This window comes from Pristis pectinata, chromosome 9 (assembly GCF_009764475.1).
Source record: "Pristis pectinata isolate sPriPec2 chromosome 9, sPriPec2.1.pri, whole genome shotgun sequence".
NCBI lineage: Eukaryota > Metazoa > Chordata > Chondrichthyes > Rhinopristiformes > Pristidae > Pristis > Pristis pectinata.
The window spans coordinates 94,212,453-94,235,794 of record NC_067413.1 but is presented as its reverse complement, the minus strand read 5'-3'; the positions used below and the strand labels follow the sequence as shown (position 1 = coordinate 94,235,794).

The window sequence follows — 23,342 nt, the reverse complement described above, 5'->3', positions numbered from 1 at the left end:
AGGTTGCCCTAACTGTGGCTTTTGAAGAAATTTTATTAAAAAAACATTCAAATGGTTTTATTTCCATATCTGTCAAACTGTGTTCTAAACATATTTATGGTGAAAGCTATTGTCTGCTTCCTGTTCCTAAATGAGTTCATTTCTCTTTATCAAATCCAGCAGTGCCTCCTCCTCTGCTGGGATCATTCTTGGGGTCTTGGGGAAAAAACAAGAAGCTGTCCCTATATTAAAAGAAAATTTGCTATACCCTTTTGCTAACTCCCATTGCCAAACTGTTAGGAGTCATTAAACTGCTCCATCATTATTTTTTCCCTCAACTATTTCTTACTCCTTCTCCTTTCTACAAGAAAAGGGTTTGACAGCTTGCCACGATCTATCCCCTCTTGCAAAGCACATTCAACATTCAACTCCCAAGACTTATATTCTGAATTGCTGATTTGGCGATAGATTCATTTTGGTTTATCTTTCTAATTTGTGCCTTTTTATTAACGAGCTGGAAGCAATGCAAAATCAGTGTTGTGTTTATTGTACCCTAAGTCCTAAACCTAGAGTTTACAGGACCAAAGAAATGCAAATCGAAGGTGAATTAACAACTTCTGATTTTCAGCAGAATTGGCATGAATTCAACTTGTGGAAATATAAAGGGAGAAACTATCAAAAAACTTCCCATCTACAGTAAAATTACATTTTGCTGTTTACTCAATGCACAAGCATGATTCAAGTTTGCTCCTCCACCTATATGGTAAGTACTATAACGGTTATTTCAGTTAAACAGTCTTTCCTTTGTGGGACTGCATGATAAAGTGATAATTATTCACTGTCACTGTTGTTAGAACCTCTTGTATTGGTCACATTTATGTAACTTTACAGTTAAATGTTTTCAGTGCTTACACTTTTGTGAACTGAAAATTGGTTGAAAGCATTAACCATAAAAGAAATACTTGATTTATTGTTACACATGCATTATCCTAACGGAGTAAATTTTACACAGCTATTGGTAAACATATCTTTATTCAAAACATTGTGAAACAATTGCAATATTTTACTGGGTAAGGTGATAGAGTCAGAAGTGTTGGAAGATGAGTCCACTTGAATGACAGGTTAACAGAGGTTTGCTGCACTAATCAGCCTTTCCAGTGTCTCGCAGTGCTAACAGTCAATCTTTATTACTGTAAATTCAACCAGAATATCATGAATTGTTTCATGCTTTGTTTGTATGTTGTTCAGTAGCCTTTATGCCTTGATATTGTTCACTGTAGGCTGAATGAAAATTACAAGGGTTCATCAGAATAAGAACCTAAAGGTAGACTGTACCCACAGAGACATAGAACAGTACAGCACAGTAACAGGCCCTTCAGCCCATGATATCTTTGATGACCATGATGCCAATCTAAACTAATCCCATCTGCTTGCACATCAACCGTATCCCTCTATCCCCTGCTTGTCCATGTGTCTGTGTAAATGCCAATTAAACACTGCTATTTTATCTGCTTCTACAACCTCCCCTGGAAACGCATTCCAGGGGACTACGACTCTCTGTGTAAAAACCTTCCTTTGCAAATCTCCTTTAAACTTTCCCCTTCACACCTTAAGCCTATACCCTATAGTATTTGACATTTCCACCCTGGGAAAAAGAACCTGACTGTCTATGCCTCTCATAATTTTATAAACTTCTATCAGGTCACCCCTCAGCCTTCAACACTCCAGAGAAAACAACCCGAGCTTGTCCAACCTCTCCTTATAGCTAATACCCTCTAATCCAGGTAACATCCTGGTGAAACTCTTCTCTACCCTCTCCAAGGTGGCACGGTAGTGTAGCGGTCAGCATAACGTTATTACAGCACCAGCAACCCGGGTTCAATTCCTGCCGCTGTCTGTAAGGAGTTTGTACGTTCTCCCCGTGATTGCGTGGGTTTCCTCCAGGTGCTCCAGTTTCGTCCCACATTCTAAAGACGTACGGGTTAGGAAGTTGCGGGCATGCTATGTTGGCGCCCGAAGAGTGACAACACTTGTGGGCTGCCCCCAGCACATTCTCATTAATGCAAAAAGATGCATTTCACTGTGTGTTTCGATGTACATGTGACGAATAAATAAATACATCTTATACATCCTCTAGTGTGGCAAGCAGAACTGCACACGGACTCCAAATGTGGCCTAACCAAAGTTTTATACAGCTGCAACATGACTTCCCAACTTTTACGCTCAATGCCCTGACCAATGAGGACAAGTATGCCGTACGCCTTCTTTACCACCCTATTCACTGGCGTTGCCACTTTCAAGGAGCTATGGACTTGGACGCCAAGATCTGGGTCAATTCTATAAAGGGCCCTGCCATTAACTGTATACTCTCCCCTTACATCTGATCTCCCAAAGTGCAACACATCATATTTGTCTCGATTAAACTACACCTGCCATTTCTCCGCCAAAATTTCCAAATGTATCCTTTAACAAGCTCCACCAATTTTCATGTCATCTGCAAACTTACTAATCAGACCACCTACATGTTCATCTGTCATTTATATATATCACAGACAGAGGTCTCAGCAGTGACCCTTGTGAACACTGCTGGTCACAGACCACCACTCAGAAAAACACCTCTCTACCACTGCCCTCTGTCTTCTCTGACCAAGCCAATTTAAGATCCAGTTTGTAGATCCCATGTGTTTTGATATTTTAGACTAACATACCATGAGGTACCTTGACAAATGCTTTACTGAAGTCCACTGCCCTAACCTCATCAATCATCTTTGTCACTTCCTCAACAAACTAAATCAAATTTGTGACCAGGACTTCCCCTGCACAAAACCAGGCTGATTATCCCTTATAAGTCCATGCTTTTCCAAACGTGAGTAAATCCCATCCTTAAGAATCTTCTCCAATAATTTCCCTGCAACTGATATGAGGCTTACCAGACTACAATTTGTCCCTTTTGCACTTCTTAAACAAAGGAACAGCATTAGCTATTCCCCAGTCTTCTGGCACCTTGCTTATTTGGTTTTGGTATTGGTTTATTATTGTCACTTGTACTGAGGTACAGTGAAAAACTTGTCTTACAGATCAATCTTACAGATCAATTCATTACACAGTGCAGTTACATCAAGTTAGTACAGAGTGCATTGATGTAGTACAGGTAAAAAAAAACAATAACAGTACAGAGTAAAGTGTCACAGCTACAGAGAAAGTGCAGTGCAATAAGGTTCAAGGTCACAACAAGATAGGTCGTGAGGTCATAGTCCTGTATCTTCTACCCGATGGAAGAGGAGAGAAGAGAGGATGTCCCGGGTGGGTGGGGTTTTTGATTATGCTGGCTGCTACACCAAGACAACGAGAGGTAAAGACAGAGTCCAAGGAGGGGAGACTGGTGTCCGTGATGTGCTGGGCTGTGTCCACAACTCTCTGCAGCTTCTTGCGGTCTTGGGCAGAGCAGTTGCCATACCAAGCCGTGATACATCCTGATAGCTAAAGAGGATGCAAAGGTCTTTGTCAAGGACCCGGCAATCTCTTTCCTTGTTTCCCTCAGTATCCTGGGACGGATCCCATCAGGCCCTTGCAACTTATACACTTTAATGTTTTTCAAGACACTCAACACCTCCTGATTTTTAATATTGACATGCCCTGAAATAAAAACATAACTGGCCCTAATCTCACATTCATCTATGTCCTTCTCCTTGGTGAATACTGATGCAAACTACTCACCCACTTTGCCTGATTCCGTGCTAAATTCCCTCTTTTTACCTTGGGTGGACCTATCCTTTCTCCAGCTACCTTCTTGCTCTTTAACTGCTTTGGGATTGTCCTTAATCCTAATTGCCAAGGACATTTCATGGCCCCTTTTAGCCCCCTCTAATTTCTTGTTTAAAGTTTTTTTTCCTGCTTCCTTTATATTCTTCAGGGGTGCTGTCTGATTTCAGCTTCCTAAACCTTACATATACTTCCTATGCTTTTTTGACTAAACTTACAATATCGCTTGTTATCCAAGGTTCCTGCACATTTCCATCCTTATCGTTTATCCTCAGAGGAACACGCTGGTCCTGAACTCTAATCAACTGGATTGTAAGAGACACCTACATGTCAGATGTGGATTTACCCTCAAACAGACACCACCCGTCTATGTCCTCCAGTTCATGCCTAATACTGTTGTAATTAGCCTTCTCATAAACAAGCATTTTCACCCGAGGACCAGCCTTATTGTTGTCCATAACTATCTTAAAACTTCCAGATTTGTGGTCACAAAACTTATGAAATTATGCTACCCACTGAAATGGAATGCAAAAAAGTTAAACAACTGCATTATGCAATTTATCTCATTTGTTACTGCAATACTTTTCCACTAAACAACAATTCAAAAGAACTTTGCTGACAAAATTGAAAGTTTGGCTCAGTGCTCGGAAGTCTATGTCTTGTGTTGTTCTTGCTCTGTTCTTGTTCTTATCTCAGAGGCCTCTTGTTCTTGGCACAACATCGTGGACCACAGGACCTGTTCCTGTGCAGTACTGTTCTATGTTCTATATTCGTCAAGAAGCATGGAGTAGTCTCGTCCTCTGCTTTGATGAGTACATTTCCCTTATAGGTCTCCACTTCTCCTGTGACGGAGACACAAGAGGTTCTGCAGATGCTCGAATCTGGAGCAACATACACAAAATGCTGGAGGAACTCAGCAGGTCAGGCAGCATCTATGGAGGGAAATAAACAGTCAACATTTCGGGTCAAGACCCTTCATCAGTCCTTCATCAACTCCAGAGATGCTGCTTAACCTGTTGAGTTCCTTCAGCACTTTGTGTGTACTTCTCCTATAACAACCCTTTTCTCTATTCAAAAGACCATAGAATATTTTACAGTTCTCTTTTATGTTTGCTAGCTTACTTTTCCCATGCTTGCTTTTTGCCTCTCAAAATACCTTTAATTGATAGCCGATTGTTCAAGGAAAAAAGTAGGTCCAGAGGTGGGAATGGGGCATTATAATGAGAGGAAGCGGAGCTGTGGGTAGGTAGAGACCCACGTTAGCCCTGTATAGCTGTCTTGCAATACCTGGCACTAATATACTTTGGGGAGTATTTTCAACTGTGTCGCGGTTAGTGTGATGCTATTACAGAACCAGCAACCTGGGTTCGAATCCGGCCGCTGTCTGTAAGGAGTTTGTACGTTCTCCCCATGTCGGCGTGGGTTTCCTCTGGGGGCTCTAGTTTCCTCCCACATTCCAAAGATGTACGGGTTAGGAAGTTGTGGGCATGCTACGTCGGCACCAGAAGCGCGGCGACACTTGCGGGCTGCCCCCAGAACACTACGCAAAAAGATGCATCTCACTGTGTTTCGATGTACATGTGACTAATAAAGATATCTTATCTTATTTTATTATGAATGGCCAGTTTTAATGTACAAGACTAACATCTTCAGTCCTTCCATTAAAATGACTTAACAGTCCTAATTACATCATTAGAGCCCAAATTGTTGATGCTCCCATCTGTGTAGGAGAGAGTTTCTCGCCATCGATGAAAACACCGAAAGGAAGGTAGATGCCACTCTTTAAGCTAAGGGATAAATTTATTCCTGTCATCTACTTGCACCTGGTTTGTATGAGATTAAAACAGCTAAACTGTATCCTAGATACTCCAATTTGAAAAAGTTAATGGATTAAAAGGGACAAAACTTGCTTAGTGGAAACCGGAAGCTGTTAAATAATGTTTCAGAACATGCAGACATCAGAATTGGAATAAAGTTTAGTATCACTGTCTTAAATGATGTGAAATGTGTTGTTTTGCAGCAGCGGTACAGTACAAAGACATAAAATTACTATATATTACAAAATAAATAAGCAGTGCAAAAAAGGAATAATGAGGTAGTGTTCATGGGTTCATTGACCGTTCAGAAATCTGATGGCGGAGCCAGAGAAGCTATTCCTCAATCGTTGAGTCTGCCGGTGGAGCAGCCACATTTAGATACTGAAACATTGAAGCACTGAAATGTTAAAGTTTGGGACTTAACCTGGCATCAAGACACTGATCTGTCAGTGCTATCTGCGCAGGGGCCGCACTGAGTCCAGTGACTCAGTCCAGTCTTGCTGGGTGTCTCCAGTGTAACACCATGGAATTGCTTCTTGGTCCCTGTCCTAGGTCAGAGCGAATGCAGGATCTTAGACCCCACTGATTTCTCAGGGCCAAAGACAAGGGGACAAAGGGGGAGGTAAGTTATCTTTAAATGTCTTCCATTACTTATAAGTTTGTGTTTATATTTAATGTCATGATGTTTTAGGAATGTGTATTTTTTTCAATTATTTAATTTTAATCGCTTTTAAATGTCCCTGAATATCAGTCACAGCTTTCACAGCTGGCGAGATGAATGCCCAGCTTTACCAGCTGTCAAAGAAGGGCCCTCATTCCCATCCTGCAGGGACTCAGTTGCTCTCCACATCACGCTGCCAGGCTCCAGGGCATGAAGGTCACCGAGATTTTTTCCTGGTCGTCTGGTCTAGTAAATGCAGTCCTGATGCAGGGTTTTGACCTGAAACATTGACAATTCTCCCACACCTCTCACAGTTGCTGCTTGACCCACTGAGTTCCTCCAGCTGATTGTTTGTTGCTCCAAATTCCAGCATCTGCAGTCCCTTGTGTCTCCAGTAAATGCAGCCTTGGGCAGACCGCAAGCAGGGATTCCAATATCTTCTTGCTGTACATGAATGCTTAAGGAAAAACAATCATAATAATAGAATGTGAAGAATGGTAAGCTGCTGAGGCATAACACAATCCGTATGTCTGAGCAATCTTGCCGGCTTCTTAGGAAGAGAAGGAGAAAGGGGAGATAAGGTTACTGAGGTGCTCCCAGATTTTATCTTGGATTTTGACTGGGCTTACCAGATTGATTATTGAGATCAAGGAGCTGTTTTAGAAGGAGGGACTGAGCAACTTAGGCCTATACCCAGTGGAGTTTAGGAATAAATGAGACGTGATTGATTGATTGATATTTATTTATTAGTCACATGTACATCGAAACACAAAGTGAGTGCATCTTTTTGTGTTACTGAGAATGTGCTGGGGGCAGGTGATCTTAAGCCATGTAAGATTCTGAGGGGACTTGACAGGGTGAATCCTGAGAGGATGTTTCCCCTTGCATGGAAATCTAGAACAAGGAAGGAGTTTTCCACTTAAGATGGAGATTAAGAGGAAATTGAATCTTTGGTTGTAAATTTTTGGAAATCTCTAACCCAGAGAGGTGTGGAGGCTGAAACATCTTCAAAGTTGAACTAGGCAGATATTCAGACTCTAGAGAAGTCAAACATTATAGGAAATAGTATGGGTGTAGATTCAGCCAGCTCCATCACAGGCACAGCCCTCCCCTCTATCGAGGACATCTTCCAGAGGCGGTTCCTCAAGAAGGTGGCATCCATCATTAAGGACCCTCACCACTCAGGACATGCCCTCTTCTCGTAACTACCATTGGGGAGGTGGTACAGGAGCCTGAAGACCCACACTCAACGATTCTGAAACAGTTTCTTCCCCTCCGCCATCAGATTTCTGAATGGTCCACGAACACTACCTCATTATTTCTCTTTTACACTATTTATTTATTTTTCTAACTTACAGTAATTTTTATGTCTTGCACTGTACTGCTGCCACAAAACAACAAATTTCATGACATATGTCAGTGATAATAAGCCTGATTCTGATTCCGATTCTGGCTGTGAATTGAGGAAAAAGATTAGATCAGCCATGAAACTTTTGAATGGTGGAGCAGGTTCAAGGAGCCACATGGTCTACATCTGCTTCTATTTCTTATATTCATGTTTAAAAGATCTATGACAAAGTCGTATATAATGGTCTCATGATGAAAATTGGAACATGTGAATTTGGAAATGTCAGCACCCATTATCTGGATTCAGACGTCTTTGGAGATCTAAACTGACATTCATGACACGTGTGTGCTCAACTTACCAAAAGGAAAGTTTGAAACTCTGCAAATTTGGGGTTCTTAATGATATATCTCATTTTAGTATCTTCAGCAGTGTCTAGGAGAGTGTTTGCACTGAGTGATGTCTTGCCAAATTTATTGCGCAGAACACCTTACATAATCTTCATAGGATTTGGTGGAATCTGCTTTCTTAGTGTCCCTTTTGTGATGCATTTTGCTTCCCAATATTTTCTGCTTGCAGTTTCGGTCTCTGGGTCTTGTTTGTTTAATCTACAATATTATGCAATAACAGCTGCTTTCTGGTATTGTAAGTTTAAAAAGCATTTCAAGCCAGCTCCAGAAGAGAACGGTAATATTCCAATAACGTGAGATGTGGTTGCAATTTCTGTGAGAAAATAGTAACAGAAAGTAAAACAGAAATTAATAAGATTTTAGAAATTGCAAGGGATTTCGATCTTGAGTGATGAGGTGGACAGAGATGTACCAATGAAAAGGTGAACAAGCTGGAATTCTCCTTAGTGCTGCCTATGGAATCATTTGGCAAGCCAGCAACAAGAGTACAAGTTGTGTGTAATGCACCAATTTTTCAAGCATTAAGTGACTGCAAAACACACCACTTTAGCAATGGACTGAGCAGGAACGATCTCGTGACTAAATTTGTACGCCCTTTTTCTTAGGTCCCATCTTACCTGATGAACCTTATGCCTATATTGGGCAGCCTTTCTTCCTCCAGATTCATCAGCAGTCTACAGATCAGTTTCATTTTTTTCTTAATCATCTTGTACAGTCCCAAGAGTTCCCTTGTCTTTCCAGGAACTGCGTTTACGCTTGTTCTCCGTAGATCACTCCAATCCCCATTCCTGGAATATACCAAAGAGCCACAACTGGCAAAGCAGCCAACCCCGTATTGAAATAAACAGGAGACTCAGCAGTTCAGGCAAGAGATTATGGAGAGAGAAGAACAGTTAATGTTCCAGGCCAGGATTGATGTCTTTGCCCATTAAAGTTGCTAGAATTCTTGTCAAGTCAACTGACAAAGCTTGAAGGAGCCCCATCCACTGTCAGCTAGTGCATGAGCTGCTGTAAAATAATTCTGTCCAAAGTTGTAGCTCAGCAGCAAACCTCAGAAATACACCCCTTACTGCATTTTTACTTTATCTGACAGCAACAAACCCCCTAGCCTGCTTGAATTAGATTGATACTTTATTGTCACCAAAATAAGAGCAATTTTCTGCAGTCGATTCACACAGACCTAAACATTAATTGAGTTACTTTATATAGAACACTTACTTCAGCCCAAAGAGGACTTCATTGTGTTGTGCCGAAACTGCATTAATTTACAGAGGTCCGCTGAAAGACCACACCATTGAATATTCTCCTTTTATTTATAGCTGTAGCTAAATTTTAATGTTGTTAAAATCAGATTCTGAAATCTGAAGTAGAATGGAAAATGCTGGAGATAGTCAGCAAATCGGGTAGCATCTGTGGTAAGAGAACAGACTTTACAATTTAAGTTGAGCAGTTCAGATGAAAGGTAATCAACCTGAGATGTTAACTCAGTTTCTCTACAGATGCTGCCTGACCTGTTGAATATTTTCAGTGTCTTCTCTTTTATTTTTGAACTCTGTCAGTACTAATTTGGTAGCATTTTAATATGCGAGCGCATTTTCAACTAAATTGCACAAACCCGGACCTATTAAAATCGAGGAAGAAGTGAAATGGAATAGGTATCTCATTTCCCTACCCAGTTGGATTAGGTCTGAAGATGGTTGGGCACATTCAAGACTATGTGGGCACTTACTTAACCAATGGAAATGGGGGTCCTGTCTATAAAATAGGAACGGGAGGTGTTGGAAACACACAGCAGGTCAGGCAGCATCAGTAGGGAGAAAAACGGACCTAATGTTTCATGTTCCTTCATCAGAACTGGTGAACTGAGAAAAAAACATGGGCTTTGAAATTATAGAGAGGGGAAGGAGTGACGAGAAAAAAATGGAATGGCTGAGATCATGTGGAGACCAAGGTTGTCCAGCTGACACAGTGCTCAGTGCCATTTAGTTAATAGATGGAGCATGAGAAATTTACCAAGGAAAGAGACGTGGTGTCCTGTTCCTGACAGGATTTCTGTCTGACTCTTGAACCTTGCTCGCCCTCGATGGTTCTTACCCAATGCAGAGCAGTTGTTTTTTATCTTACAATTGCCTTCGGTCAAAATTCATGTCACTGGCTGCTGTTGGTGGACCGATCAATGACCAGAGTCTCTTTTGTTGAACACAATCTTGTCCTTGCAAGCCATCCACTCTTCCATCCTTCTTCAGAGACCAGAGAGAGGCATGTTTCTCTCCTTCTCTGATTTCCCTCTGCCCAGCTCGTACCTTCCTGGTGGCAGTCATAGCAGCCTGTTGATCAGATTTAGTGTGATTTTCCTTAGGAAACTCAAGGTCATAAAAGTGACCAGAACTTTTGCCAAACAAGTCAAGAAACTCTCAATCCAAAACATTGCCTGTCCATTTGCCTCCATAGATGATGCCTGACCCGATGAGTTCCTCCAGTGTTTTGTGTGTTGAGTCAAGAGCAATGATGGCTTCCCTTCCAACCCCATCCTTACTCAACTGAAATTTGCCTTCTGAGGACGCACATGATACCAGAACAATTTTGGCCTTTTTTAAATGGGAGCACATACACATAATACAGATGCCATCTTTGTCTGTACAGATTGAGGAAAGAACACAAATGGTTTAATAGTACCTCAGCAGAAGTGATCGTGTTAGTTTAGAGTAGAATCATAGAGGAAGCATTTGAACAAAATCTTGTTGTACATTTTGAGGAAGAATAAGTGTTCTGAAGAAAAGAAGGAACTGATAAATTATCTAAACTTTTGTGTGCAGACCAACTAAAGGTGTTGGGAGCGTAGGGGCATTGTTTAAAGAGAACATTTCTGAACTTGTATATCCAAGTGACTAATTTCCACAAACTGAAATTTTATCTAATGTTAAATGTTATCTAATATCAAGGGCAGTTTCATGCTGTAAGAGTCAAATGCAAATAGTCAAATTAACAGGAAACATTTTGTTTTGATGAAGCAGCAGCTGGGTGAAACATTTGATATACAGCAAAACCAATTATATTATCCCACCAGAACTATATCACACTTTTGCATGAATGAAAACATTGTCTTGAAGTGTTCATGTGTTTTAATATCTCTTCTAAGACTTGAGGCAGGTAACCTGATACTGACTGTAAACAATATCATGTGTCAGGCTGATATTAACTGCTTATTTTTATAATTGGTCTCCATGGATATATTGGCATTGGTTTATTATTGTCACTTGTACTGAGGTACAGTGAAAAGCTTGTCTTACAAACCGATCATACTGGTCAATTCATTACACAGTGCAGTTACATTGAGTTAGTACAGGGTGCATTGATGTAGTACAGGTAAAAACAGTAACAGTACAGAGTAAAGTGTCACAGCTACAGAGAAGGTGCAGTGCAATAAGGTGCAAGGTCACAACAAGGTAGATTGTGAGGTCATAGTCCATCTCATCGTATAAGGGAACCATTCAATAGTCTTATCACAGTGGGGTAGAAGCCGTCCTTAAGTCTGGTGGTACGTGCCCTCAGGCTCCTGTATCTTCTACCCGATGGAAGAGGAGAGAAGAGAGAATGTCCTGGGTGGGTGGGGTCTTTGACTATGCTGGCTGCTACACCAAGACAATGAGAGGTAAAGACAGAGTCCAGGGAGGAGAGGCTGGTGTCCGTGATGCACCGGGCTGTATATAATAAGAATAGCATATAATTATGCCATCCTTTTGTTGCAGAGTTAGAGAGTATGCAGTGCTTCACAATGATACAACAGTGACAGGACAGGGTAGATTTATCTTTGCTTTGGTCCCAAACACGTCCTTAAAAATAGTGACAAAGCAATGAGATGGCTTGGAGGCAATGCTATCTGTATGTGACTGATTGAAGATGTTTCAGCAAATTAAGGGGCATCCATTTGAACTGCTCCAGTACATCTGCTCCTAAGCCACAAGCCACCCTCAGAACTTCACTACCATGGTTCTAATAAAATCCCCTACCACCATCCCAACCAAGCCTCCAAAAACATTTCCACTGCCTCCAAACAAATCTCACCTTCTCCCTCCACCTCCCATCACCAACATACACATGCATGCATGTGATTGGCAAATCAGACCAACAGGAAGGTTAGATGGTTACAGGGAGCAGTGTTTTTGTCACAAAGGCAAGCAAAGAGCGAAATCACAGAGAACCCAAATGTGGAGCACAAGTACGAAACTGGAGTCGGGATGCTTCCTTGGAACCAAAAACAGGCAGTGACCAGAAGGAATCTTGCCTCTGCGCTCTGAGGCAGAGTCCCAACACAGAAACAGGATATCCTAGGAGAAACAGCAAAACCAGGACTGCCCTAGAGCTCTAAGCAGCCAGGAGACACAGTATACCCAAAAGCTGACCAATATTCTAGCAACTAGTGCTAGTGAAACCAGGGTTCTTATGCTAGTGTCCTGATGGGGCTCAGGTGTGTGTTGTTATGCGATTTGTAATGCATGGACTCCATGTGGTGCACAACAAGGCACCATCAATGGAGCCGAATCGAGGGCCAGCACTCGGAACCATGACAGTTTTCCATTGTTCATGCTGCTCCTGCTCAGTTGCAGGAGAGGGTTACAGTCAGATAGACAGTCATACATCAGTTGTAATAAATAGTTAGCAGGGATGCTGCTGCCCATAATTTCCAGTCTCTTAAGATGTATGAGTTGTGAAGTTGAGTAATGAGATTTGAGTCTGCACACGTCCACGTGGTTTCCATTTGGAACAACATGAAAGGCAACCAAACCAGCATGAATTAGAAATCTATCTCTCGGTATGTTTAGCAGTAAATTGATACGGACAAATGGAAATGCCCCTGGTAACAATACCAGTGACAGTTCACTGTAGTATTTACTTTAACACTGTGTAGTTTTTGTACATTCATTGGATGAGGTTATCTTTGGCAAATCTGTTTTGCTGAAAGTTTACTGTGATGGACCTTACAACTCTCTTTATTTTTCTTTTCAGCTCTTCATTATATCTCTTCTGTTACTTCCTCTGGTATCACTGCAGAATAATCGTAACAAACTGGAATCCTCTTCTACTCATCACTACCAGCATTGGGATGAAGAATTGTCTCAGCTTTACATGTGTGAGCAATGCCCCCCTGGTACCTACAGGAAGACTCATTGCAATACATCAAAGAGGACTGAATGTGCACCTTGTCCTGATTCACACTATACAGCTTACTGGAACTCTCTTGATGAATGTCAATATTGCAATGTGTTTTGCAAAGAGTATCAGTACGTTAAACATGAATGCAACAGCACCCACAACCGTGTTTGTGAATGTGTTGAAGGCCGTTATTTTGAATTTGAATTTTGCTTAAAGCATTCTGAATGTCCACCAGGCTTTGGTGTAAAAAAGCTTGGTAAGTAATTTTTGATGTTAGATGAAAAACACGATGATGCTGGAGGAACTCAGCAGGCCAGGCAGCATCCGTGGAGAAAAGCAGGCGGTCAGCGTTTCGGGTCAGGACCCATCTTCAGGACTTAAGATAGGAAAGGGGGAAGCCCAATATATAGGAGGGAAAAGCAGAACAGTGATAGGCCATCACTGACCTCATTACCTCGGGAGATCTCCCCCCAACAATTACCAACATGATAGTCCCGCAACCTAGCACTGCCCGCTTCTATCTCCTCCCCAAAATCCACAAGAAGAACTGTCCTGACAGGCCTATTGTCTCTGTATACTCTTGCCCCACGGAGCTCATATCCTCCTAACCGGACACTATCCTGTCACCCTGGTCTAATCTCTTCCCACCTACGTCCATGAAACATCGCACGCTCTCCAACTTTTCCATAGCTTTAAGTTCTCTGGCACGCACAACCTCATCTTCACTATAGACGCCCAGTCCTTATGTGCCTCCATTCCCCATCACGATGGCCTCACCGCCCTCCACTTCTTTCTTGACCAGAGACAGAACCAGTCCCCTTCCACTAACACTCTCCTCCGCCCAGCTGAATTTGTCCTCACCTTAAACCACTTCACTTTCGATTCCTCTCACTTTCTACAGACCAAGGGCATAGCTATGGGCACTCGCATGGGCCCCAGCTATACCTGCCTCTTTGTTGGCTACGTTGAACAGTCTCTGTTCCAAGCCTACTCTGGTCCCATTCCTCAACTCTTTCTCCGCTATATCAATGACTGCATTGGTGCCACCACTTGTACCCGTGCGGAACCTGACAGTTTCATAAATTTCATCACTAATTTTCACCTTGCTCTCCAATTCACTTGGACTATCTCTGACACCTCTCCTTCCTCGATCTCAGAAGATTCCTTATCCACCGACATCTTCTACAACCCCACTGACAACCACAGCTACTTCGATTACAGCTCTTCCTACCCTGTCTTTTGCAACGATGCTATCCCTTTTTCTCAATTTCTCTGCCTCCGCCGTATCTGCTCCCATGGTGGGGCTTTCCACTCCAGGACATCCGAGATGTCCAACTTCTTTTCTAACTGAGGCTTCCCCCCGACTGTGGTCGACAGAGCTCGCACCCGTATCTCTGCCATTTCCCGCACCTCCGGTCTCACCCCCACCCCTCCCAGACCCAACAGGGGTAGGGTCCCCCTTGTCCTCACATTTCATCCCATCAGCCGACGTATCCGACACATCATTCTCTGTCACTTCCGCCATCTCCAATGAGACCCCACCACCAAGGATATCTTCCTCTTCCCACCCCTTTCAGCCTTTCACAGGGACCACGCTCTCCGTATCTTCCTTGTTCACTCCTTCCCCCCTCCCACCCCTTGCACTTCCACCCCGGGAACTTTTCACTGCCCCTGCCACAGGTGCAACACCTGCCCTTACACCACCTCCATCACCTCCATCCAGGGACCCAAATAGTCCTTTCAGGTGAGATGGAGGTTCACCTGTACCTCCCATAATATCATCTACTGCATTCGGTGCTCCAAGTGTTCCTCTACATTGGTGAGACCAAACGCAGATCACAAGATCACAAGACAAGGAAGCAGAAGTAGGCCATTCAGCCCATCGAGTCTGCTCCATGAGTTTAAACTAAAACTATTCCCATCTCGCCCCAATTTCCGGCCTTATCCCCATATCCCTTTATACCTTGACTAATTAGATACCTATCTATCTCCTCCTTAAATGCCTCCAATGATCGGGCCTCCACAGCTGTACGTGGCAAAGAATTCCATAATTTCACTACCCTCTGGCTAAAGACTAGGTGACCGTTTCGCAGAACACCTGCGCTCCGTCCGTAACCGTGATCTGTATCTCCCCATTGCTGGTCACCTCAACTCCCCCTCCCACACTATCACAGAGATGACAGTCCTCAGCCTCCTCCACTGCCAGGAGAATTCCAAGCACAAACTGGAGGAACAGCACCTCATTTTCCATCTTGGAACCTTGCAGCCTAATGGCATGAACATTGAATTTTTCCAATTTAAGTAATCCCCATCCCCCCTTCCCCACAACACCCCCCTCCACCTTGCTTCTTCTCTCCTTCCTTTTCCTAGCCTATCTCTCTTTTACCTCCCCTTCCCTCTCTCTCCTTACCTTTGAGCCCTCCCCTGGTGGATCTGCTCTCCCCTCCTCCCCCGCACCTGCCTATCACTATCTCTTACTTGCATCTACCTATCACCACCCTGTGCACACCCACCTCCCCTCTTCTGTCCACCTATCGCTGGTCTGCTTTTCCCTCCTATATACTGGGCTTCCCCTTTTCCTATCTTCAGCCATGAAGAAAGGTCCTGACCCGAAACGTTGACCGCCTGCTTTTCTCCACAGATGCTGCCTGGCCTGCTGAGTTCCTCCAGCATCATCATGTTTTTCATCTAGATTCAAACAGCTGCAGCCCTTTCTTTGATTGATGCTATGTGGATATTTACTACCATTGTATTCTTTTGCTGTTTAAAAAGTTGGTTAACATAAATGTTACTTTTCACGTAGGTTGGTTAATTTGAGTTGCACAGTTCTCTGACTCAGAACCCATCAACAAAGTAAGATATTTGTTTCCCCCCACAAAAATATTAAACAGGAAACTCCCTCTGCAGATCAACTGTGGTTACGGTTTATTTCTTATGAACACTTTCATAACCCTTTCCTACCAACTGCACAGAGAAAAATATACTTCTATCATTGTGGAAAAAATTGAGATGCTAGAATTGCAGTCCTCAGAGACAGGGTTAAGGGAAGATTTACTGGTGATATTCTGAACTATGAAGGATTTTGATGGAGCAAAGGGAAAAAATTGCTTCCACACTCCGTAGACCGCTAACTGAACACTGACCCTTTCTTGCGTCTGCAAACACCAGAATTGGCTTAAAATGCCCATTTATCGAGACCTATCATGTCTTTGTGGGTAACATGGATGTGCCTAAGGTATCTCTCAGACACCACAGAAACCTTCAGAGACCAGATTATCCTCCCTCCGAGAAGGAGGATCAATCAAGCCAGATATATGCCACATACCACAATTTGGAAGTTGTTTGATGCTTTCTCTTCCAAAAGACCAGACTTCCATCTATTTCTTCACCAAATCGCAGAAACAGGGAGATTAGGTACAAATGTTTTCCTGCATCAGAGGCTTCCCCATTCCGCTGCCTCTCAGAGGCTGCACTTAATGAGACTTCCTGACAACATCCTGACTGGGGCACCTGGCTGTATCCCAGGTCTCTGTCAGAGTAGGCCGCTGTCCCATGTTAGGAGAAACATTCCATTTTTCAGTGGAAAAGTGTCCACTCCTGTCCTAACCAGTATCTTGCTCTTAATTTTGAAATATAGTGTTGGTAATCATCGAGAAACAAAGGACTGCAGATGCTGGAATCTAGATGTAAAACACGCTGATGCTTGAGGAACGCAGCAGGCCAGGCAGCATCCGTGGAGAAAAGCAGGCGGTCACCGTTTTGGTTCAGGACCCTTCTTCAGGGCTGGAGAGAGGAAAAAGGGAAGCCCAATATATAGGGGGGAAAAGCAGATTAGTGATAGGTGGACAAAAGAGGGGAGGCGGGGTGGGCACAGGGAGGTGGTAGGTCGATGCAGGTAAGGGATAACGTTAGGCAGGTGCGGAGGAGGAGGGGAGAGCAGATCCACCGGGGGATGGATCAAAGGTCAGGAGAGAGGGGAAAGAAAGGCTGGGAAGGGGAAGAAGAGAAGAAGCGTGGTGGGGGGAGGGTTTGTGGGGAAGCCGGGTGGGGATTACCTAAAGTGGGAGAATTCAATATTCCTGCTGTTTGGCGGCAAGGTTCCAAGTCGGAAAATGAGGGGCTGTTCCTCCAGTTTGCGCTTGGAATTCTCCTGGCAGTGGAGGAGGCCGAGGACTGACGTATCAGTGATAGTGTGGGGGGGGGCAATCATAGTCTCTATTCCCCCAACCTACATTAATACTCTAACAACTTGCTGGATAAAAATGTTTCTGCAGACTTCCTTATTGCACTCCTAATGAAAAGCAAAACCACAATTACTAAACCTTACAGATTATATTCCCATTTTCAATGTGGTATGGAGGTATTAATGGAGGGTTTGCAATTCTTGTCTGTACCTTCCAAACTTTTCCTCTCTGTCTCCCTAGGAACACCTTATATCAATACAGAGTGTATGCAGTGTCCGAAGGGATTCTTCTCCACGAACAAGTCTGCCATACAACCCTGTCAAAAACACACCAACTGCTCGCTGTTCGGCTTGAAACAAGTTCTTCAAGGGGATGCATTTCAGGATAATGTGTGTCTGCCATGTGAGAAGAGAGATGCATCATCTTTAGAGTGCTTGGACCCACCAATAGAGAAAGGTAGAGGCTTGTCTGTCTTTTTTTTCATGAACATAAAGTAATAATTTATATAATTTCATCCTCTGGATAATTTCATATTTAGAAACATTGACAGCTTGCTCCAATTTTCATTGCTTTTCTTAGAGAAACCTACAAAAAAGTTGATGGTCCACTTGTAATGTTGAAAATGTGGCTAGCAAAAATTTTGAGTAACATTAACTGGCCCTTTATAAAACATGGGGCAAGGACAAAGATCCTTAGTTCAGTTCAGTACTTTCTAGGTCCATTACGATACAAAATACACACATATAATGCAACGTCCATGACACATAACCACAAATTTAAACTTCCAAATGAAAGAGGTTGCAGGAGATTATAACCATTACGTGGGCAGTGGGCTGAATATAGAAGAGGCTGGGCATTTTACCACACTGCCATTTTCCCCTTTGTATCACTCAGCTGCCAGTAACAGCAGTGTTGTGACTTCCCTGAAGCAAGCTGCATTCTTCCAAGAAGCATATAGAGCCCTGAGGTATGTTCCCTGGCTTCTGCTTGAAGGTTTGGCATCATTAACTTGGCTTTTCTACAGACCACATTTTTTTTCTTTGACATATGCTAGTGCCACTAGAAAATAGGCTGAACAATTTAGTTATGAGATCTTTCTGTGTAGCTTGTGTGGTGACAATCCATCTTCTTGTTGTATTTAGCAATAATTTGCCTTTCGCTTTCTCCCATTACAAGTTGATTGTGTATGGAAAGGGGAAAGAGGCAGGAAAGGACCAAGTATTCTGAAAAGAAAAATCAGCAACTTCTCTCTTCATCTTGGCACTCTGCTGGGTAACAGAGGACAGCACATCAATCTGCTGGTAATCCTCCCAGACAATAGAAATCCTTGGATATTCAGTAACAGCCAGAGTTGAAATAACAATGTTTCAGCCTGACGATTAAAGGATCCATATCTTCATCTATGGACTATGTCAGTTCTCCACCAGAAACTCAGAAGCACACGCAGAAGAGAGACAGACATGAGAAAAAATACAGGTGCATGAGAGGAACCTTTCATTTCTGCTCTGCTTTACAGTGACATAGTATGATTGTGTCCACACTGAGTAGCCTGGAGATGAACTGTACATTTGCTAGATGCTTCCAAATGGAGCCCTATTAATCAGCAGAAAGAACAATTTATCATCATCCCACCATGCAGCCCCTTGTGGTACAGTGGGTAGAGCTGCTGCCTCACGGCTCCAGGGACCTGGGTTTGATCCCGGGTTCGGGCCTTTTCCTGTATTTTTGGGCAGGCACGGTAGCGTAGCGGTTAGCATAATGCTTTACAGCGCCAGCGACCCGGGTTCAATTCTGGCTGCTGTCTGTAAGGAGTTTGTATGTTCTCCCCGTGTCTGCGTGGGTTTCCTCCGGGTGCTCCGGTTTCCTCCCACATTCCAAAGATGTACGGGTTGGGAAGTCGTTGGCATGCTATGTTGGCGCAGGAAGCGTGGCGACACTTGCGGGTTGCCCCCGGAACACTCTACGCAAAGGATGCATTTCACTGTGTGTTTTGATGTACATGTGACTAATAAAGATATCTTGTCTTATCTTTTCTTATCTAAAAGTGTGCAGGCTTTGCTTTCAGCAACATGCTGCTACCTGATACAGGTGACAAAGTGTGTCTTCTTCATGAGATCGAGCATACTGTCAGAATGAGCAGTGGGCTGATAGTGAGGAGCAAGGCACTTCAAGCAGAGATAGTGGTGGTGGCAAAGTATCTCAGTGGGATCTGTACCTTTCTTGGGTGCTTGTACACCAGTTCTTAACCATTAATTTCAGTGACACTGAAGCATCAGTTGCCCTGTACGGGTTGCGCTGAAGGGGGTCCACAATACTCAGGTAAAGTGGGCTCCATAATTTATGGTGGGATGTTATATGCTGCCCAGGTGTGTCATCATGAGGGAACAGCCCTTGGTACCACATCAGGAGAGAAGCTGAACAGCACAACTAAGAGGAGGAAGAGAAAAAGAGGGAGAAGGGGTCAGAGCAGGAGAAGAAAGAAGAGTTGGGAAAGGAGAAGGAGTTGAGAGAGAGAGAGGATGAAAACGAGGAGGAAGAGAAAGAGAAGGGAGAGTAGGAGGGGTAGAAGGAGGAGAAGAGGCGAGGAGGTGAAAGAAGGAGGAGGGGAGGAGGAAGAAAATGAGTTGTAAGATGGGATGAGGAGAAATTGGAGGAGAAAGCGGAGTTGAAAGGAGGAAGTTGTAAGGAGGAAAGTGAAGAGGAAAAATTGCAGCAAGACGGGAAGAAGAGGAGGAAAAAATGAGGCTACAACCTAGACAGCTCCTTTTTGCTTCAAGTGTGTTATCTTAAACAGCAATCTTAACCCCCTGTCCCCTGAATATCCTCCACTCCTTACCTTACGTTGGTCACTGACCATCATTTTGCCCACTAGGCTACAAGCTGAAAATACAGATTAACACAAAATGAATATTCTAATCGAAGTTCACGAAATAACTCATTCCCTTAATGCTGCCGCTTGGTTGGTAGAAGGCAGCTGAGCTTCAGAGGAGGCGCAGATGGGCCCTAGTGGACAATTGTGAGCAGGTCTGTGTTCAGAAGGCCAGGCTTCAGACTACACCATGTTAGCACACTGGCTGTCAGGCAATAGCAGACGCACTGACGGAGTAACGGTGGTGGTGGTAGTCCTTCTGCCTCAACATTACAATTTATCTGTTAGAGAGAGGTAACATGCCTGCAGTGAGAATCTGGGTGTGCATTTAGACATTGTAATCAGCAGTCATGATAAGCAGGGTAAGGATGTTCCTACTGAAACACCTAGGGGTCACAGCTTGTGTTGCAATGGAAACTGAGACATCAACAATTGGACAACGTGTCATGGTGAGCTGGCAGCTGTGAACGTAGAACCGAGTCACGGCATGTCTTCATCATCAGCTTGTCCTTGCTGTTACTTTACTGCCTGGCCTGGTTGCATTAGGTCAGAGCATTTGTGGGAAGAGGAGGAATGGGCTGTGTGTGAAGAGAATCAGGCGTTTCAAGCCCGCTCTGACCATTGCCTCAAAAACGACCCTTTGATAATGATCCATGGCTCCATGGAGTTAGAACATGCAATGGAGCGACTCCCTTCTTGCTGGTTCCCTTTGTCTCCAATTGTGCCAATGAAGAGGCTGCATTTACCTTATGCAATAGGACTTCCACAGCTGAATAGCTGATAATGTTTCTATGTGATGTTAAGTATGAGTCCTGACAGATAGAGTTTCTGATGTGAGTGATGCATTGAGTAGCATCCCTGCTAAGTTGTGGGATTTGAAGAAATATTTACTCACCTAGACTACTCACCTGTGGTCAATGGAATTGTTCCTCTTCATCCAAGCTCTTGGGTCAAAACATCTGACATTGACCTCTGTGGCTACCTGCTTCCATTAGCTTCTCATTGTTTGACTGGAGTGCCCTTTTATCTTGAAAATACAGGGGGGTTCTCCTTCCTTCTGCCTTCTCTAACAGAACCACGAGTATAGCGTTGGAGAACCTTGCTGCCCTCTCCCCGGTGAGCCATTCTCCACTCGCTCATATTCAGCCGCAGAATGACTCCTAGAATCTGTCTCAGCCATTGAATTCTCCCTCTGTAGGAGAAACAAGCTCATTCTAAATTGTGCTTATGTAGAGAAGGCCACTTACAATATTGACACCAAAATATAAAATGCTGACAATGCTAGAAGTCTGAAATAAAAATTAAAAATGCTGGAAATCCTCAGCGCATTTGCATCTGTGCTGGAAGGGAGTTAATTTTTCAGGTTTTTGACATTAGCCTGACCTGCTGAACAATACTGGGATGCCCACTGCTCAGTGAATACCACAGTTAGAAGTCTTTGTGTGTAGAATCACTATTGCAAAAGGCCACAGTGAATTTGCACCTCGCCTGCATCACTCTGAGTGGATTACATGGGCAAAAACCCAGTTTGGTTGCAGTGGTTTTCCAGTTCAATGCTATTGAATCACCTTCCTACCCATGGTCAGCTCGATCCTATCAGATACCTTTTCTTCCTGGCTGGATTTCATATTCACACACTTCAAAGGATTTTCTAGGGCGTCTAATCAAAATATAAAATTTTATAGATGCTGTAATGTTATTTTAATGAGAACTTGGTTGCCAATTTTCCTTTTCCTTTCTGATTTCAAGTCAGCTGAAGGTTGGCTGTCAGAATACGAAAGTTTGAAGCACAGACTCATGGCATGGACATACCATTTGGAGACTGATTTATTGATAACACAATCTTCAACACCTTTTCTGGTTTTCCTCAGATATTGCCCTGTGTGATGAAGCCATCTTTAAATTTATCGCTCGTCAGAAACTGACTTCTAAACAGCTGAGAGTGCTGTTGGAGAGCTTACCTGGAAAGGGAGGAGGCACACAACACTCACAGTGGGTGCGGAGAACAAAGGAAGGCCAAATTCAAATGTTTATTCAGCTGAAACAATGGAAAATTGAAAATCCCAACATAGACACTGTTAAAGCACTAATGTGTGCCCTGAGAAAAGCCAATGCTCCCAATGTTTACAAAAAGCTGTTGCGCAAGTTTCGAATAAACAAAGGTGATAGGACTGCACTGGTCTGGCAGGAAAAGCAATAGGTTATGATAGCTTGGTATGGATGCTTATTTGCCATCAGTGACATTCGACAGCAGTTAAACTGTTGCGAAAAATGTACTGCATGTGGAAAGTACATCAGGATTTAATTAAGGCTCGGGTTAACCAAAAACAAGCAGCAAACACAACATACATTAAAAATTCAAAATGTTTCTTGTGTTATTTACATAAAATTGAGAATTTGATAAATGCTGTAACTTGGTGGATTGCAAAAAGTGTAATATAGATCATTACATTATTTTAATCAATATTGCCTCACATCAAAGCAAAAGAACTAAGTGCATCATCAAACCTTCACAAAAAGATTTAGCAAATTCAAACAAATTCTTTGATTTTTCATGATTCAAACTATAGTGAATCCTTGATGATCTTACTTGTCAGGCTAGTTCAGCTTTATGTAATGAAAAACAAATAATGATTAAATCATTTTCTTATGGAACATATATGACGCAAAGTTGCCATTGATATAACCAAAATATTTACCTAGGGAGTGGGTTGTCAGGATCACAGGCATGATGAAAAAGTGTATCTGAATACAGTGACTTCATCAGTGCAATACATGGAATCTGACAGCAAGGATGAACTATAAGCAGAGTTTGAATGCTGCTATAGTACTGTGTGGAACAAACAGCTTGGGGCAGATTTCAGGTAACATTGTTCACTTGGCTCCAACAAAATATTCCAAGGCTGCTCAGTCTTGACACCAACACAAACAAGACAAACATGGTCACTGTCTGAGACTGAACAGAGGCGCAATTGCCATTTGCCTCACTTGGTGAAAATCCTATCAACTTCCTTGGCACCAGGTATTTTGCATAGTTTAGAAATCCAATTGCAGCCAAACTGCACCTTTTATCTCCAATTGCCATTTATACTCTATGCCCAACAGGCTCAAGGTAGCCCACATTAACTTGCCTATAAAATGGATTCCCTGGACTGATTCTA

At 43.1% G+C, this 23,342-nt stretch overlaps 1 protein-coding gene across 5 annotated transcripts; it reads left to right on the top strand.

Moving 5' to 3' along the window:
- Window positions 1-633: 633 nt before the first annotated feature.
- On the top strand, window positions 634-22,815 carry LOC127574437 (tumor necrosis factor receptor superfamily member 11B-like). Of its 5 annotated transcripts, none has more exons than XM_052023450.1 (5): window positions 634-742; window positions 12,982-13,384; window positions 17,553-17,768; window positions 18,207-18,279; window positions 22,053-22,186. In XM_052023450.1, exons 1-5 carry the CDS (start codon window positions 713-715, stop codon window positions 22,066-22,068), a joined length of 738 nt encoding a protein of 245 aa, XP_051879410.1. In that variant the 5' UTR covers window positions 634-712; the 3' UTR covers window positions 22,069-22,186. The 5 variants fall into 5 exon arrangements, with proteins under 5 accessions (XP_051879410.1, XP_051879411.1, XP_051879407.1 ...); XM_052023451.1 differs by lacking the exon at window positions 22,053-22,186 and adding an exon at window positions 18,489-18,611; XM_052023447.1 differs by lacking the exon at window positions 18,207-18,279 and having other exon boundaries at window positions 22,053-22,815.
- Window positions 22,816-23,342: the final 527 nt, after the last annotated feature.

Coding starts and splice junctions, on each gene's coding strand:
- LOC127574437 (XM_052023447.1), top strand. CDS start 713: ATGATTCAAGTTTGCTCCTCCACCTATATG. Junction 743..12,981: donor TTTGCTCCTCCACCTATATG/GTAAGTACTATA, acceptor TTTTCTTTTCAG/CTCTTCATTATATCTCTTCT. Junction 13,385..17,552: donor CTTTGGTGTAAAAAAGCTTG/GTAAGTAATTTT, acceptor CTGTCTCCCTAG/GAACACCTTATATCAATACA.